The 18,160-nt window shown below is 40.4% G+C and overlaps 2 protein-coding genes across 4 annotated transcripts in view; one reads left to right on the top strand and one right to left on the bottom strand.

The window, feature by feature from the left end:
• Nucleotides 1–2,520: 2,520 nt before the first annotated feature.
• MPV17L (MPV17 mitochondrial inner membrane protein like) lies at nt 2,521–7,132 on the bottom strand. The gene is made up of 4 exons (XM_030459950.1): nt 6,792–7,132; nt 4,662–4,732; nt 3,431–3,460; nt 2,521–3,265 (listed from the first exon to the last, which is right to left on the bottom strand). Exons 1-4 carry the CDS (start codon nt 7,105–7,107, stop codon nt 3,086–3,088), a joined length of 597 nt encoding a protein of 198 aa, XP_030315810.1. The 5' UTR covers nt 7,108–7,132; the 3' UTR covers nt 2,521–3,085.
• A 1,222-nt stretch (nt 7,133–8,354) lies between these two features.
• The window catches only part of PDXDC1 (pyridoxal dependent decarboxylase domain containing 1), a 30,550-nt gene continuing 20,744 nt past the window's right edge, over nt 8,355–18,160 (top strand). For 2 of the 3 annotated variants that reach the window (XM_030459945.1, XM_030459944.1), the window contains exons 1-5: nt 8,355–8,804; nt 14,974–15,047; nt 15,597–15,662; nt 16,923–17,006; nt 17,858–18,004. In XM_030459945.1, coding sequence (XP_030315805.1) covers nt 8,784–8,804; nt 14,974–15,047; nt 15,597–15,662; nt 16,923–17,006; nt 17,858–18,004 — 392 coding nt within the window. In that variant the 5' untranslated portion in view covers nt 8,355–8,783. The remainder of the gene's footprint in view (nt 8,805–14,973; nt 15,048–15,596; nt 15,663–16,922; nt 17,007–17,857; nt 18,005–18,160) is intronic. The other variant, XM_030459943.1, reaches the window with a different exon arrangement.

Here is an 18,160-nt window from a genome sequence, read left to right as displayed (position 1 = left end):
AAGTCCTTAAGAACCAAGAGGTCAGCTCCTCAAACTAAATTGACAGAAGCAGAAAATCTTTAGAAGGTGCATTAATTTATCCACTCTGAGAAACTGTCCCAATACAGCTTCGTTGTTCTGTATTATGTGGGTCTGAAATGCTTGTAAGACAAATTCATGTTCATAATTTAAAAAAAAAAAAAAAAAAAAAAAAAAGTGTTTTTTCTAATGAAAAGGGAACCGGGTTACTTAACTGTCAAGTACTTAACATGAGAAACAGAGGAAGTGAAAGGATGATGCAGAATCTAAAGTTTACTGAAATAGAGCTACAGACTTCCATTACATGAGAGAACTGTACTTAAGGAACAGAAGTATTGACAAAAACCCTGAAGCCCACAGTCAGAGAAACTTGAAGACAAAGCAGGATTCAGGTCAAATTCCCAAGCAAAAAGCTAGCAGCACAAAAACATAGAGCAATAAAGCACAGCTTGTATAAGCTTTTAAGCTGTTTATAGTAAGATGTATTTTCCATTGATTAAATACTGCTGAAGAAAAGTATCAGCAATATGCAGATCATGAAAATAGTTTTGAATTCTTGATTCACCTGGGGATTAAGTTTTACCACCAATACCCATGTAGAAGTAGTTTTTGCACTGAGATGTAGCAGAGCATCACATACTACTTACAGGAAACAAATAATGTTACACTCTCCTTCTAATGGCAACAGTTTCCAGTTCCCTTCTCCAAGTGAATTCTATTACTCATTAAACTCTTAAGGCACAAGCAGAAATACAAATAAATAGCATCTGTAAGAAAAAGGTCAATTAGTTAGTACACCTTGTTTGAAACTTTTAAGTTTCACTGAATAAACGTACCTTAAAAACTATTCTGATCCTAAAGATACCAGAAGAAGAAAAGACCACAGAAATCACTTCTTTATCCTGAGGACTTTATACATACAATAACAAATTAACAGCTGTAGTTGTCTGAAACATTTGTTCACTCATCTTTCATTTTTTAAAAGGGTAAAAAGAAGGTAGTTCCTCTGTGGTCTTTTGCTCCTACTTGGATGTCCAGCATCAGGACCACCTAATCCACACTGTGGGATTCACACATCAACACCCACTAAATTGTTCCACAGGGTCATGCAGAGTAGACAAGAACCAGAGGAATTCAGATCACCAAATACAAGCATCTGCAATGAAGCTAACTACATGGCAGACAGTTGCCTAAACTCTGTTACCAACAGAAAGACACATTTAAAATCTACAGTTCACCATCCCTAAAACATCCCTAAAACTACCTACTTTCTTCCACTGACTATAAACAGAGCTTAAACTGATAAGCCAAGTTGCAGATGTCCACACTACAGATGCTGAAAGTCAATTAAAATTAATTCCACCTTAAGTTCATAGGCAGGTGTCCTCTTCCATGTCTCTCTGGATGGAATTGAAGTGACTTGTCTGTCCTGAGAGGGAAGCTACCTTCTTGACCTGTCTGCCAGCAAAACAGACTGTAGAAGAAGCCCCCCCAGCCACCTACCCTCTTCCCCTTTGCTTCAGTCATGCAGTCAAAGCCATACAAGTACTTTGCATCACTCTTAACCATTGGGTTATGCTAAACAGGCTGACTGTACCTGGAACAGATTGGGCAGCTCCTGCACGATCCCCATCACTTCTGAGCTAAGCAGTATTTCCCACAGTGACAAATAACTGTAAGCAATATATTAAGTATTACAGCTGCTGGCCAAAGGAATACATATTTAACAGCCTGAGCAGGCTTTGCACTCCTATTTAGAGAGGACTGAGGAATTCAAACATTCCTCAAAGTGGTTTCCTATTACTGTAAAGAAAGAGGGTTGAGTCTTCTCTTTACAATCACCAAAGATGGGTTAAATAAGATACTCTTTCAAACTTCCAGTTTAATAATTTCAAGGCATAAAATCCCATTCTAATAAACCAAAGCCTTCTTTACTGGTCTGATTTCAACTTACTGCAATCACAGAAATTTGCACAGTTCCTGTTCTGAGATACATATGCACATTTTAAAAATACTGATGTGCACTGGAAAAATACCAATTCAGGCATGATCATCTGTTAACAGAACAGATCAATGTTCACTTTTTCCAATGTGTATTTACACATTGTGTTTTAGGAACAGAAATGTTTAAAAGTCATTTTAAGAAGAAATGCAAGATCTTTATATATAACTGGATTGTTTTGTGATGGATTCTAGCATTCACATTACCTTCCTTCCCATGTTCTTTTTCTTCAAAATCTCAATTATATCTTGAACATAATGAAACAGTAGAAAGGAGTGAAAGTGTCAAGACTCCCATGTACTCTTCAATACTTTGTCCATTGTGGGCTGAAGGCAAAAGTCATTGACAGATCCAGCAAAAGCTCTCTGCAGTGTTCAGTTAGGTTTCATTGTGCAGGAGCTGTCTGAGTGATGCTTCTCCCAAGTGTGAATATGAAGCATCCACCCCAGAGAGCTCTGACGTGAAGATAAAAGATGTACAAATATACTTCAGGTTTGTACATTCTATGAAATAATTTATTTGCTACATAGATTTTAATGTAGAATAAAACAAGATTGCCCCTATAGAGAAGCAGTCCCTACAAACTCAGCAATTTTGTTTTCTCTGAATAAAACAGATTCAGTGCCACTTTTTAGATAAGAAATGCATTAGATTTTGATCTGAAAAAGCAATCTTGCATTTATAACAACTGTCAAGTCCAACAATTGATGACTTCACATTCCTAGCATTCTCTTTCTCCTAGCAATTACAAGTTGCTTGAAACTTAAATTACAGTTAATATTTCTCCCCAGCAAAGCAGTCTGACATGATGTGCAAATGCTTACACTACCCTGCAAGTCAGTTGTTCCCAGAAGAGATGTGATGGCAGCATGAAAATAATTAGATGTCTATATACAATTGGCCTCTTTTATGAAAAATAAGCAGGCACAAAGACAAACTGTTCCACTGCTTGTACTAACCAAGGAATGTTAAGATGACTGTTTATTCTAAACACATCAATGAGGCTGCAGTGTGGTTTACTGACTGTCATAAACTCCATTTAGAACATGCTCCAGACTCAAGTTCTTATTTTTCTGATGATTCTTCATCTGCATTGACCTTCTCTCTTTGGAGCCACATAAGTGCTGATTTTGCTGTGCCATCTCCACTCTGTTGGGAAAAGCAAATGAAGGTAGCCCAGACAAAGCCACAGAGTCCCGTGTAAGCTGTTCGCAGGTAAACAGGGACCAAAATGAAGTTTGAAAGCTGTGTTGGGAGGAGAGAGAGCTCAGTTAGTGGTCCAGACATCCTTAAGTACTAACCTACCCACCCAACAACTCCACTGACTGCTCACTAGGTTAGATAGACTGCAGATGCATTAAATTAGGTTTATAAGGAAGAAGGGCTTGTTGAGTTACCCTGAAAACTCACCTGCACAAAAGGCCAGTACATCAGTCCTGTCTGAAATGAAAATAATTTGTTATTCTTACAGATTTCAACCGCAATGGTTCATTTTTTCTTACCATATTTAGCAAAGACTAAGACATATTTGAGTATACTTAATAAAAGATGCAAATGTAAATTTAAGTTGTTTACCTTAAAGGCTACAATATTAAACTTCTAATCACCTTCAATAATCACAATACCAGGAATTTCTCAAACACATTATTTTAACTTATTTTAAATACAAAACTCTAGGCACAGTTAAGTCTTTGAAGTCATCTGACACCAGATACATAAACACATTTACCAGATGGGTGAACAAATGTTTAAATATGTGAACATTTGTTTCGGCCATGAATTAAAAATATCACTGAACACTTTTTTATTTCACATTTGCAATGCCCCTTCTAGTTACTCATATATGTAAGGCTTTTTTGCAAAAAATCAATGATAATTTACTCATAGAACATAAGGGAAATAGAAACCTTATGTTTTGATAGGATATAATGGTCACTGTTTTTAGAATCATCCTCCACAGGAATGAAAATTACTCTTTTCTGTCCTACCCATATATTTCCACAATGTGAAAATAAATTCACATTAAATCACAGTTTCTCCTTCTATTTTATTTTTTCTGCTAATCTATCTCTTCTTGTGCTTAAGAGACCTTTTAAATTCTTTTTTTTTTTTCAGCTCTGAGGTAGCACAGATAATTTTACCCATGTATGTAGACATGTAGACCAAAGTCTTCTTAAAACAATGGACTATATTTGTGGAAGTGAGAAGACTGTCTCTGAAAAAAAGTACAGGCTGAAATTGATTCCTAAAAAAGATATTTCTATAACAAGTTAGTTTTACAGGTGTCCATGCAAGAGTTGTAAACAGCATGAATAATTAAACATTGGTGTATGGGTACTTCGTGAGATAAAATGTAGTACAATATAATCAGTGTTGTCTTGTAAGGCTCTCATTCAAGCAGGGCTGGGTGCAACTGCTATGTATATAAACACTGTAGGGTTTTAAAATGGCATCATTTCATCCATCTGGCAGCAGTGCCTGCTGCAGACTACCCTGACTTCAGGTGACGATTGATACTTAAAGCTTCCTACATTTAATCAAATAATGAAGTGAAAGAAAGGCTTCTGAAGCAAGCAGTATTTAAAATATTTTCTCCTTTTTTTTCCCTCTGTCTGGTAGATAAGTGAATTGTTTGCCTCACCTTATATGTATTCCAAAATTTCTTTTTACAGTCTGAAAATATGTCCTCTTTCCTCTGAAGGATGCTCATACCTAGTAGCAAAATATTTACAACAATCAGAAGAACCACAAAAATGATTCATTAACTCATTTGAATTACGTCCCAAACTCTTCTCAAAATAAAAAAGTTTTGAAAGAAAATCTGATATAATTACAAAGAAAAAATTACCATTCCAGATGACTAATGATGCTACGTAAATCTACTCATCTATTGACATGACTCTCTGTGTTGATGTGATGTATCAACTGGAATATACTGTACATTATATGTGTTCTACTGCCATGTAATTCCCCGTGGTATGGTAGTGGAACATATTTGGTGAAAGCAATTTTAAACCCATGAGAGAGAGACAGAGAGAGAGAGAGAATAAAGCATTTTGCAAGCGATTGTTGAATCAGATCCTTGAAGGAGGATCCTTGAATTCAGACCACTGAATTCAGTGGAAAAGACACCAAATCATGTATTTTATTTTATTTCTATCATAAAAAACATGTAATTTTTTTTTGTTCACAAATATGTCCATCAAATCCAAATTCTAGAATTGACAAGCAGAAAAAATTCAAAACCTACTTGTTTAACTCTCCACAGACAGCATTCCAAAATTTTAAATAAATTCTCCTTGATCCAAACTCCTCTTGATTCTAGGAAAACACAACCTCAGAACAGCCTCCCAACATTACACCCAAGATCAAAAGGAAAGTGGTATGACTTGAAATTACATATTAGGCATAGGCAAACAGGAAACAAAAGAACTGAATGAGTTCCCATCACATGAAATATCACTTATAATGCTGAAAGCAATAAACCCTTTAAACAGTATTTCATGTGATAAGACTCTTCAAGTGCCAAATTAAGTCTACATCTTTCTAAGAGATGTAGCAGCTTTTCAGAGAACAGCTACCTTAACTGGAAGACGTGACGTGAGATATGTGTTAAGCAATGGTGTTAGATAACATGCTTTAATGAATCAATTGAAAACCAAAAGCAGAGGCCCAAGCTGCTTAGACCAACTCGGGTACACCTAGAAGTTTGCATGCCATGAGGTTATTGGTGTATCTCAATGGATACATTATTCTGCTGCCCAATTTAGGCATGTTTCCCATTGCTTCTGTCATCCTTCAAATTCTTCTGGTCACTGGGCAATCCTCTGCTTACAGTCTGACTGGCAGATAAGATTTTGAGAGTAAACACCTGATGTTTGACTTTTTCCTTCATTTTTTCTTTAATCACAAACTGAATGATTTGCCTGTCAGTCATAAAATGGAAATTTCCCAAGACCAGGCAGAAAGAGTACCCTTCTTACTCTTCTTCCACATTAAGTTTAAATTAAATGAGAGCCTTGTTTTCCACTAGACTCACCTATAATTTTTCTTATTCACTGCTTATTTTTGAAATAGATACTAGTCTTCTCTGAGTCTCTTCTTATTCATTCAGTTTTGAAATTACACATTGCCACCTAATAACACTGTACTGCTATGCACTCTTGCAGCAGAAGATGGTACAGTTTATTTGTTGAACTATAGTATCTCCCGACATTTACAGCTGTGAAATGAGACAGATGACGTTGAGAACTGAGCAGAGCAATTCAAGCAGACACGGATGGTTCAGTTCTTGCAAGGTCTGAATTCCTTGCAACTAATTAAAAGCTAGGGGCCCAAGGAAGCCAGGGCGGGACTCCCCTTTAGCACAGCACCCTCTCGTTCCGTGCTGCAGGCGGCATGGGGGCCGGCGGCCGTGCTGCTTTACGTGCATACCGGGGCAGGTCCGGCTTTGGCAGGTCCCCAGCAGCTTCCCCATCCCTCTGCGAGCGGCTGCGGCGTTTTCCGAGGCCTTGCTTTCCGAGGCTTCGGATCGCTGCGGGCAGGGTCTCGCAGTCCCGCACCGGCGTTTCTGGGGCTGCGGGAGCCGGCTCGCAGCGATCACCACCTGGCAGGCAGGCGTGTACCTCAACACCTCGTACAACCTGGGGTGAGAAGTCCCGCGTTCGGTGTGCTTACTCCACGCCTGCCGGCGCCGCCGGAGTTCTCCGGTCGACGCTGTCGGCCGCCGCTCGGCACGCCCGCCTCGCCGCCCCGAGATGGCGGCACTCACCTGTGTAGAAGGCGAGGACTGCGACGGGGGCGCCGAGGAGCTGGTCGCAGAGCACCTTACCGAGCACGGCGGCTGGGCGGCGGCCGGGCAGCGCCCGCTCTAGTGCCCGCAGCCAGACGTAGCTGAAATTGCCGTGGAAAGCGAGGGCCACCAGCGCTACGCGCCGCGTCTGCGCCCAGTCGGGCGGCTGCCCCCGCCGCCGCCGCCGCCACAGCTGCTGGGCCGCATCTCCCGCCGCGAAGAGCCCGCCGTAGAGCAGCACGTTGCAGAGCCAGGGGAAGCGGCGAACCCCGCCGCGCAGCAGCTCCCCGGCCATGGCCCGTCGCCTCTTCCGCCCGCCTCCTCCTCCTCCTCCTCGCGGGCCCGCCCGCTGCCGCCCTCTCCATCTCTACGGTCTTCGATTCCCCTCCGGGCTACCCCGCCCGGGGTGCCGCCTCCGCCGGGTCTGTCCCTACGAGGGAAGGCCGGCATCCTGCTGAGTGCCCGTGCTCGGCCTCGCCGCGGATGCGCCCGTCTCTGGGAGCCCGCGGGTGATGGCCAGGCGCTCGGGCTCTAGTTCGTGGGGTGGTTTTTCAAGTAACCGCATTCACTGGGGAGAAGTAGGTCACTGTGTCGCTTGGGCTATCGTCCAGAGTGTACCGTGAAGGCACTGTACAGTATTGCTGGAACAATTAAGAGACATGTGGAAACTAGGCACTGTTTGCTTATTATCTTTTTAATTAGCTCCTTGGCGCTTGCTTACATGAGTAGGTTATGGCTTCTTGTCAGTTTTGCTGTTGTTTTGCAGTCTGGTTTCTGTTCCCTCACTGAGCAAGGCTGACACGTACCTGCTGAGCAGCAGCAGCTCCTGCTGTTGCTCTGCTTTGCCCTCTGCTATTGAGACAATTTGAGGAGAAATCAGAAGTGATGTATGTTTGTTCTAGAGACTGGTGTACACAAAACCACTGTCACAAAGTGGATCCGAAGTAGATGTAGTGAGCTGACAGCTACGGAGGCTTCTGTCCTGCAAGGCAGCACTTGGCTACAGCGATGAGAGCATCCCGGACTTCTCCTTGGTCCTGGCTGTGGGCTCGGACTTGATTTAGGGAACCATCTCCAGGCATGAGGTGGTAGTTCAGTCACTGTGTCCTCATAGGAAATGGGATGAATGCGTTTGAAACTATAATGAAATCTTTCAGGAATCATTATAAATAGGCATGGTTGGTTTGTAGATTGAAATACATTTTAATAGCAAAGGAGTGAGCTGCCCAGTCCCTTGGGAGACACAGTCAGGGCTCATGAGCTGTCCTTGCCATCTAAATAAATAGACGTGGCTCTGGGAAAAAAACAGCTGTTAAGTAATATAAATAGCGCTAAAAGGAAGAGGAATGTGTCACAAAGTCACTGCAGCTTGAACGACAAAGCAAGCTCTGGAAAACAGGTTTTGGCTGTGCAAGGACTGCCCTGTAGGCCAAGCTGACGACGCCGGGGTGCCAGCCGGGAAGTCTGTGAAGGCTCGAGCCATGCAGAATCCTCCCGGGGTACCGGGATGCCACGAACCATTACCCGGGATATCCAACCCGGAACAGCTCCAGCCGCCCAGCTCCTGTCCCCGGCGGGAGTCACCGCTCGGGTGCGCGCACTGCGCATGCGCCAGTACCTGTCACCTCCCGGTGGCTCCCGGGGACTGTTCCACCAGCTGGAGCAGGGGGGTGTCAGGAAGCTGCAGCGGGCACTGTGCCGAGGGCAGGGAGCGGGCTGGGCTCTCAACGGCCCGCGCTGTCAGGGAGCCGGGCCCCGCCGCGCCTTCGGTAGAGCCTCTGCCCCCGGCTTCTCCCCGCTGCACTGCCGCGGTGGTCTCAGCCGCGGGGCGGGCCTGCTGCCGTTCCCTAGGTGAGCGCGTTCCCCGCCCCTCCCGCCGCCGCCTCGTCAGCGCTGCCAGCGTGGAGCCGGCCGGGGCTGAGGCGGAAGTGCCCGGCGGGGAGGCAGTGCGCACCGGCGACCTCGCCGGCTATGGACGCCTCTCTGGAGAAGGTCTGTGGGGTGATGTCAGGCTGGCGGCGGAGGGGGCGGCCCAGGGGCCGGGGCACCTGCGGGCGGAGGGGTGCAGAGGCGTGGCGGGCCCAGAAGGCGACCGGGCTCTGGTGGTCCCGTCGCTGCGGGGGCCGTGGGGCCGTGCCCCGGGGCCGGGGCCGAGGAGGGGGCTGGGATCAGCAGTGGCCGGGGCTCGGTGCAGTTCCCCAGAGCCTGGGCTGCGGTGGGGTCGCGGCTCCACCGGCGCTCCCGGGCCACCTGCCCCGAGGGGCTGTGCCACACGGGCCTGTGCTAACTTGGCCTCCGGAAGCCTTCAGTAGACAGTGGAGCTTCACGGCCCTTGGCCTTCGTCGCCCTGTGCGAGGGCTGGGTTTTTTTTCTCTGTCCTTGATTTATTAAAACTGAGTAAGTACCAGGACATTGATTTAGGAACGGGCTTTCTTTAAAACATGGAGGTTTTTTGTTGGGAATTTTAGCCTTCAGGAGAACAGTAAATACTGTATTTTTTTCATTTCATGGTAGGGGTGTTTGTTTCTGGTGTTTGCTCTCTGCTGTACAAAGCAAATATTGATTCTTTACTACCATAAGGGACTGACAAAACTTGTATTTCCTTTATCACTGTGAGATAGTCAGAATATGATAGAATAATCTGGGACCTGCTACACTTCTGGTGGCTTCCGTGGCACCTGCTTCCGTGGCACCGTGGCTTCAAAGATCTGCCTTAGAAGTGAGGATGGAGTGGCTGCTGATACATAGCTTATCACCATTGTTGTATGTTTTTGAGGATAGTATACATGTGGAATAATTTATACTTTGGGTGCTTAAGAGATGTTCCCCTTCATATCATTTACTGTACACAGCATGTTAATTTCTAGGTAATCTTTGGAATTTGCCAGAGAACGTTAAAAAGGATGTGCTCTAGTGAACAGTAAGGAAAGAGTGACCTTCTGATGTGGTTAATTAACTGGTGACAAAATTATTTATGTATTACAATCCACATGAAGTATACAGAGTTGAAGAGGGTTTGGTAGCCTTTTAAAGGTTAAGTTCTTTACTAGTTATAAAACTGCCAAAAATTACAGTGACCAGTGCTTGGTCTGAAATTATTTGAGTATGCTGTCGTGGAATATGATCTTTATCAACTCATCTCAAGTAGAATAATGATACAGTCTGAACTTTATCTCATCTTCAGTATGATGTATAAGTCTTCCCCCTAAATAATTTTGAAATTCGTCCAAATTGGGATGTGTTTATCATCAGAGAATGTACATCCATTTATATTGTGCTTCTTTAAGCATTAATGTAGTACATTTGAGAGTGTCTTTTATTTGAACCATAGATTCTCTACTTCCTACATGTTTATATATGTGTATATTGGGATGTCAGTGATAAATACTTTCATATTTTTAATAATGCAGAAGGCATTTTGGTAGAATCTCCTAATTAGCTCTAATAGGCATTAATTAGCTTCTTGCACATTGAAAAATTATTTTTTTAGAAGATGAAAAACTCGAGAAGTGAAAACTTAACATGGCAGGATTGCAAGGAAGACTTGTAGAATCTGACATACAGGTGTGCACACAAACAATCTCATAGTTGGATTTTGCAAATTATCTTTGTTTTATCAGGTTTCTTTCTTTTGATATGTGAATGTTGTGTGTTATAAGTGGTATCTTTATTTTTACCTGAAATCCAGGATTTTTTTTCTGTGTGAACTTAAAACTTAAGTTCTTCTGGAAGCCTGTGTCAAATTTTAGAAGTTAAGCTAACAGATCTGTGATTTATTTTGATAGAATTGACCGATCTTTTGAAGGATTTTAACATTTAAATTTTCAAGTTAGGTGGCTGTCAGTGGTATGATAGTGCAAATTCTTTCCTTGTAACTTTTTTTGTTGTATCTACAACAGTATTTTCCCTAAACATAAAAAAACCTGTTTTGGTTTCTTGCTCAGCCTGTGACTTTTGTTAGTGTGTTAATTACCACAGCATCCTGGTAACTCGATCAAAACCTCATGCCAGCAGTCCTGCTGGCATATCCTGCTGCGTGTCAGGGAAGTGATAAAGACAAAAGAGTAAATACCTGTAAGTAGAAGCCTTGTGGTGCTGCAGTGCCATTTTCATTCAAGCCTAACAGTCATGAAATGGCTGCTTTTTTATTTGTTATCTAAACTTTTTTTGTAGCGTAGAGAATAAGTGCTGTATTATTTTGGCTGAAGAATACTGGCATTGTTTGAGATTAATTCATTGTTGGGAACAGTTTTTGGATTTGATACTAAAACTTCCTTCTAGGCACATACAGTAATACAGTGGGAAAATGAGGCGTATGTCTCATGAAATACTTGATGAGCTATGCCTGTGAGTTTCTTTGCACACACAGTAGTTTATATAGTGTGTTTAAAAATTGTCCCTTTTGTACATTAGGAGTACAGCCTATGGGAATGCAAATTCAAGGTTGTAAAACATTGGTATATGAAGCAACATTCTCCTTTATTGAATTTGTAATTAATTTTCAGTCTTATCACAACTGGATAATTGCCCCCTATCCTTCCCCATTTGCCTGACCCCAAGGTGAGACATACTGCCCATAAACCAAAACCAGTTTATAGTTCAAAGTGCTTAAAAAAAATAGGGAAGTAACCAAAAATCAAACCTCTTGCAAGTTAACCTTAGTGAGTTGGTTTTAGGCAACAAGTGATAAAAGTCAAAGGAAGGTACTGAATGTGAGGGTCTTTGAAGGACTTAAAATGCAGGAGGTGTCAGGTTGCTTCCTTCACCTTGAAGGAAGAAGCCTAAGCTGGTGCCTCCTTGCAAGGACATTCCTTGTCTTGGAACTCATCTGGTCAAAGGATCCACCAAACTGCTCAGCATCAGATCCTGCGATTCCAGGGAAAGGACTGGGTGCAGAAACTGGTATAATACCTAGTGCAGCTGTCTTAACTCCCTCAAAAAGTATGTTGTCCTGTGATTCAGGAGGTATTCAATAACTTGTCTGCCAGTTTCTTTCTCAAAAAGGTTCAGGAAAATGAAAACAGTACTCCATTTATTACTGATTTGATTTATATGCACTTGATCTCATTTACAGACTAAACTAAAGCAAGGTACTGCTTTATTATGGCATGTTATTGAAGTATCTTCATAAACTTTTCTTAACTGAGTGGTTTGTTGTTGTAACTTTGCCACACCTATTTTTCTTCCTGCTTAAAATAAGCAGTCTCCTGCTTCCTATCTGCATGCCCTTGCTAATGTGATCAGAGAAGGAAGGGTATAAAGATTCAGTATCTAGCTGTTAAAGGGGTCCTTTTCTTCCCATAACTTAAAAGAGAAAATAAGTTGCTGCCTGTCCACTTAACAGCTGGAAAAAACAAAACAACCAGAAGGTATTAATTTTCCAATTAAACCCACATCAGAATGCTCAGAGTTGCTGGATTTCATAGCATTTTATTTTATGGAGCTTAGCTAACTTCTTATGACTCTTTGATCTGTCTTTTATGTATTTATTCTGCCATCTTATTGGTAGAAGGGTTTCATGCATGTGAAATTACTATTAAGTGAGACAGTGTGAGTCACAAGGCAAGCATACGCAGGTTTTAACATCTGATGTCATTCCAGCACATTAATTTTGTGTTGGTAACAAACAAAAACAGTTCAGAGCCCTTTTTGTAAAGCCTGTACATCTTGTGTCCTCATCTACAACCAATCTGTTTGAATATTTGTATGTGATGCTGAGGAAGGTTCAAGCAAATAACTACCTTCCAGCCATCAAACATGTTTTATGGCAACAGGAATTAAAGTATGTGAAATACATTCTGTAAATTATGTATAGTCAATTACTCACTTAAAGTCTCCCAGGAGCAAAACTGATTTCTTAAGTAAGATTTCCTTTCAGAGTTTCTTTGATGTGGTGCAACCCTAGAAACCACTGGAAACATATGGAAATATTGCCAATTATATTTTAATTTTTTTCTTCTAGCTATATATATATACATTATATTCTGAGTATCAAATGCTTGTCATGTGTGGCTCTTTTTTTTTTTTTTAACTCTGTGATGAGATCTTGAAGTTTTTGTATTTGTGCTGTTCTGTCATGCAGTGTTTAAGTAAGTTTTGGACCTCATAGCTAATACAAGTTGTAGAAGCAAGAAATGTAAAAAGCCATTTATTGCCGAATGCTAGGGATTCTTGTGGGAAAACATATTGTTTTCCACTAAGCATTTGTTACTGGTGATTTCTAAAGCCACAGAATAGAGAGAGCAATCAATCATGGTTTGATCCAGTGTGACCATGCCTGGCTTCTCACTCTTTCAGCTACCTACCACTTCCTAAAATATGAGTTAGATCTCTAAATATTTTGATAAAAATAGTGTTTGACCATATGGTAACTCTCAACTTAATTTTTTCTTTTCTTGATGAGTCCTCCCAGTGAAAATAGTTTAATATCCTCATGTAAATTAACCCCACTACCTTCTGTGATTAAATTTGCTTTTGTGTCTACAAGTGTGTGAGCAAACCGATTCACTTGTGTCGCATGCAGTGCTGGAAAGCATGTGCAGGCCTTCAGGAATACTGGCTCTCAAATATTCCATCAGGAAAGATACAGTGTTCCTGCAGCATGGGTAGTGTGATAAACTTACTTATTGAATATTAACTTCCTTTGGTTTTGTTTTGTTTTTAAACAACCACCACCTTCCCCTCCTAGTAGTCCCCAGCCTTAGCAGCAATCTACAGGGTTAACTAATGGAGGCTTTGCTGTATGTGCCAGTCTTCTGAAAAAGGGTTGATGTTGAATTTATGGAATCTGTGCTTCCAGTACATTTGGGAAGCAGAGAAAGGGAAAAGAAGCTCTGAAACAGGGGTCACCTGAGTATCTTAAACCTTTTTGCTGTCTGCTGTGATGGGTCTTGTCAGTGGAATTACCTTCTAAACAGTGTGTTTTTATTATTCAAATAGAGTTTAATATCCACTACTATACATATATCAGATTATACCTTCTCTGGAAGGTTCTGGTGGCATCTGATCCTTAAATGGATAATGTTCCTCTCCAGATCTCTTGTCAGTGTCACAAGCTCCTCCAGGTGTTTTGGGTCAAAATTCACAAGAGACTTCTTTGAAGCAAAAGCAGTTATTTGGAAAATACTATTTACTCATCTTTGAATGTTTCACTGGTTCAGGGGAAATCAGTTCAATGCTTTTTAAAGCTCTTCCATCATGACAGGCTCTTTAACAAGTGTCTGTTACCTGGTTTCAGCAGTGAAACCTGTTTTGTGTAGCTAGAGGGTTGCAATTGCTTGAAGATGACTGTTTTCTGCATGTCAGCCTTTCCTTAAGGTGCCTATTGTGGGTCAGTTTTACTCTCTTGTTTAGTTAAAGGGCTTCTCTCCAGTAAGTTAGGATTTAAAGTCAGTTTAGAGGTACCAGAAACAGGAGAAAATAGATTTACAAGAGTAGCTGGATTAGGTGTTTTCTCATCTGGTTTTAAAACTGCTGTTGTTAAAGTGTCAGGGCAACCTGAATGGGGAAATGGCAGGGAAAGATGCCGTTTTACTTATGCCTTGCTAGAGCAAACTTAAATTATACCTCCTTGTATTTCTTAGGTAAGAAATGTTGGCCTTATTAGCCTCTCCTAGGAATTATTACTTGAACATGTTTGAATATCTCCTAGTTGAACAGGCAATCTAAAAAATAAAACAACCCTGTCAGTCAGTGCAGGTTTCTCTCTGAATTTGCATCAAAGTGCTCAATGACCAAAAGCCCACCTGGGTCAAATGTTTTCAGTGCTTAGCTTCCCAAACAAATTACTTTCTAGAAGGTAACTTATGATTGCGTTTGGGGTATTGATCTGTTTTACATACTTTGTAGAAAGATTAGAGTGTCCTTTAGAAGGTGTTTGGTGCTTTTGCTTTAATTTCAGATAAGACTGCATGTTAATTTTTATATTTATATTTAAGGGAGTGGTTGAAGTTCTATTGGTGGGGTAAAATGGCTATGAAAAAGAAACATTCAGTTGTGCTGAGTTCAGGATGTACACCATACTGTTACTTTTAAATGAGTACACACTGACTAATTAAAAGAATCTGCCTAATGCATGGATTTTCATTGGGGATGTTGCAGGGATAGTGGTAAAAGAAATGTTTCTTGGTCTTTTAAGAAAAGTTATCTTTTTCCTTGAAAGATGGTTGACCCTACTCTAGCAGAAATGGGAAAGAATTTGAATGAGGCAATGAAGATGCTAGAAGACAATCAAAGGTATGTGCAAAGTACAGCTACAAAAATAATACCTGATTTTAAGAGGATTATTATCATTGTTATTAAGCATCAAAGAACTAATTTTCCTTGTAGCTTAAGGTCATATTGTCATATTAAGCTCATTCTGCATCTTACACCTTATACAAATCACCATTATTTCTCAAATGATGAGATTTTTGAAAATAAGTGTGTATATACATCTTTATATGTGTTCTGTAATATTCAGAGCAAGTCCAGTAAGGATTTTTTTTCAGAGATATTAAGTGGTTTTTTCCCTATTGCTGTGCAAGTAACTTTTAATTCCTGAATATGTAAGACTCTTGTGTACTGGCATTTTCTGGTACAGAAGTGAAAACCAAAACTTGGGAACTCTTTATTTCACTCTGAGCTAAACACTTGCATTTGTCTCATCTGATTTATTTATGAAATGGTTGTCAATGAAATAGGTTGCAAACTTGGCAGTGTGTGTTTCTGCAAGCCAAAGTCAGCTACATGTTTGATGTTATAAAACTCAGACTAAATGCTTAACTTATTGTGTCTTTAACTTAGAAAAGTGGAAGAGGAAAATGAAAAGAAATATGCACGGAAAGATATTCCTGGACCACTGCAAGGCAGGTAGGAAACAGCAGTTTTTAGATAATGCTCTTTAATTATTAAAACCTGTAGAATATGTTCAGCATGTTTGTTTTCCAGTAAACTTCTGTGTTACTGCAAACATGAACATCTGCTAGGCCAGACATTATTTCAACTATTTCCATACTCACATAGGGGAAAAAAACAGGGATTACTTTTTCTTGTACTGAAGTTTTGAACAGTTGGAATCTGATGAAGATGTTTACAGCTGTGGTTGAGACATCAAGTACATCTAGATAAATTTGTGTTATAAATAAAGATTCATTAAAGCACCCAGATAAAAACGCCAAACAAACAAACAACAAAAAAAACAACAAAAAAACTCAAACACACCAAGACCTTACTGCTAAAATGCAAAAGCTTTGAAAAAAAAGAAAACGAAACAAAACCTCCAAACTCCACCCCCCTCCAAACCAAGATAAAACACCTCCACATTTTCGTCCCACCGGTCTTAAAAAAACCAAAAACCAAAAAACAAAAACCCGTATGGAGCTCTTGTGCATAAAATTTAAGAAGCCTGACATTTAACTTGGTTGTGGCCTCTTTGGAAGAGGATCCTGAAGGAATACAAGCTGGCATATCTAAAAGTGTTGCAAAATCTGTCTTCTGTGTAGATAAGTTAGACTTGGTTTTGAGTGGAAACACCTGAATTAGCTTTCCTAAAAATAAAATCCAGTTTCTATTGTCAGTGTTAAGTTCTTTTAATTCTGTAGATTTTAATTGGAATTACACAGGTTTAAGTGTTGTGCGTCTTTTCCAGTTTTATTGCTTTAGAGTGCATGATGTCAGTAGTATAATGTAGCTTTTGTTTGCCAGAAATCAGTATTTGTAGGTAATTAAGAAATGAGTTTGAGCTGAAGCTGCATCGTGCAGAGAGAAATTTGGATCCTTAGCTGTTGCTGTGTAGGAATAAGCAATTAAACGTTGTCAAGTTCAGCTTTTCAGTCCAGATTTTCTGCTTTCAACAGATTTGTTTTCCTGTGAGTCTGAGTTCACAGTTACTGAAGTGTCCTACTATAATTAAGTAGCGTTTTGAGTTAATTGCTTCAGCAACTTTGTGTTCAGTATCTGCTTTTTCCAGAGCAAGGAGCTGGGTTTTTTTTGCTACACTCAGCATTCTGTAACAATGCGGTGTTGTCTTCATGTCTTAACATGCAGTGTCCCAAATGACTGTTTTGTTAGAAGTTGGTACTGAACTTTTGGGTTTTTTCTGTGGGTTTTGTTTTCTTCTCGGTGCACCAGTGGCCAGGATATGGTGAGCATCCTTCAGTTAGTTCAGAACCTAATGCATGGAGAGGAGGAAGAGGAAACTTCACAGGCATACAGGTAAATCCAATATGTTTTAATATATATATATATGTATGTTGTGGTTTGTTTTTTTTTTTTTTTTTTAGTTCTGACTCTTATATAACTTGCATGTTTAAGTGTTTTAAAGTGTAACAATATTGTGCAATGTTTCTTAAGATATTGTGCTGTGCTTTTTTAAAATTGTAAAGCTTTAATTACTCAACTGAATTATATAAGACAATTGTTTGTGATGTGACAGCTCATTTTGTATTCAGTTTTTTGAAAGTCTTTTAAAACTTTGCCAATAATTATTCTACCATCTCTTCCTGCAGATTTTAAAGGGAAACAAAAAAAGGAAATAAAATTTATTTCCATTTTTCTGTAAAATGGAAGTTATACCAATCTGCAGAAGATTATTGAACAGTATGATTAGCATTTGAAAAACAGTATGGAGATGAAACAAACAGAAACCCCAAACAAACAAACAACTCCCCCAAGAAATTAATGAAAACTATGCCTCTAAAGATAGTAAGAAGTCTCCTGAGTGTTCTCTGCATGAGGAGAGAAAGATATATAGGTAATGCAGTCTAAAGCCCCAAAGTAGATGAGGTGCTTAGTTCCAACTCATGGCAGCTGTCTGGCCAGACAAGAAGCTGAGGTCTTACTGTATGCAGCTAGGCCAAGTGAAGTCCAAGTGCTTTTGTCTACATTTTAGTACATTAATACACAATGGCAGGAAGGTGACTGGTGTACTGTACTTCTCTCTGCTAAATATTTAAAATTGCATGTCAACAAATTCTGCTATTCTACCATAAAAACCTGTGAACCTGAAATTACTGTAATGTTCATGCCTTGTACTGAGTTGGCAGTTACTGTGTTCTGGTTTGCAGACTTCAAAATGTTGGTGAGCAGGGTCACATGGCTCTGCTGGGGCACAGTTTGGCTGCTTATATATCAGTGTTGGACAGGGAAAGACTGAGAAAACTTACAACAAGGATCCTTTCTGATACTACTCTCTGGCTCTGCAGGCTTTTCAGGTGAGTTATTGTAAATAACTTTCGTATGATTAGGTAGTGATAATTATTTAAAAATATGTGTGACTGGGCTGAGGATGTCAAAAAAAGAAATGGCCTGTGCCACAGCTTAAAAAATATTTTTTTAGAGGTCTGACTTAACATTTTTCTTAAAGAAAA

Source organism: Calypte anna, chromosome 14 (genome assembly GCF_003957555.1).
Source record: "Calypte anna isolate BGI_N300 chromosome 14, bCalAnn1_v1.p, whole genome shotgun sequence".
Lineage (NCBI taxonomy): Eukaryota > Metazoa > Chordata > Aves > Apodiformes > Trochilidae > Calypte > Calypte anna.
This window is presented reverse-complemented; position numbering and strand designations above follow the sequence as displayed.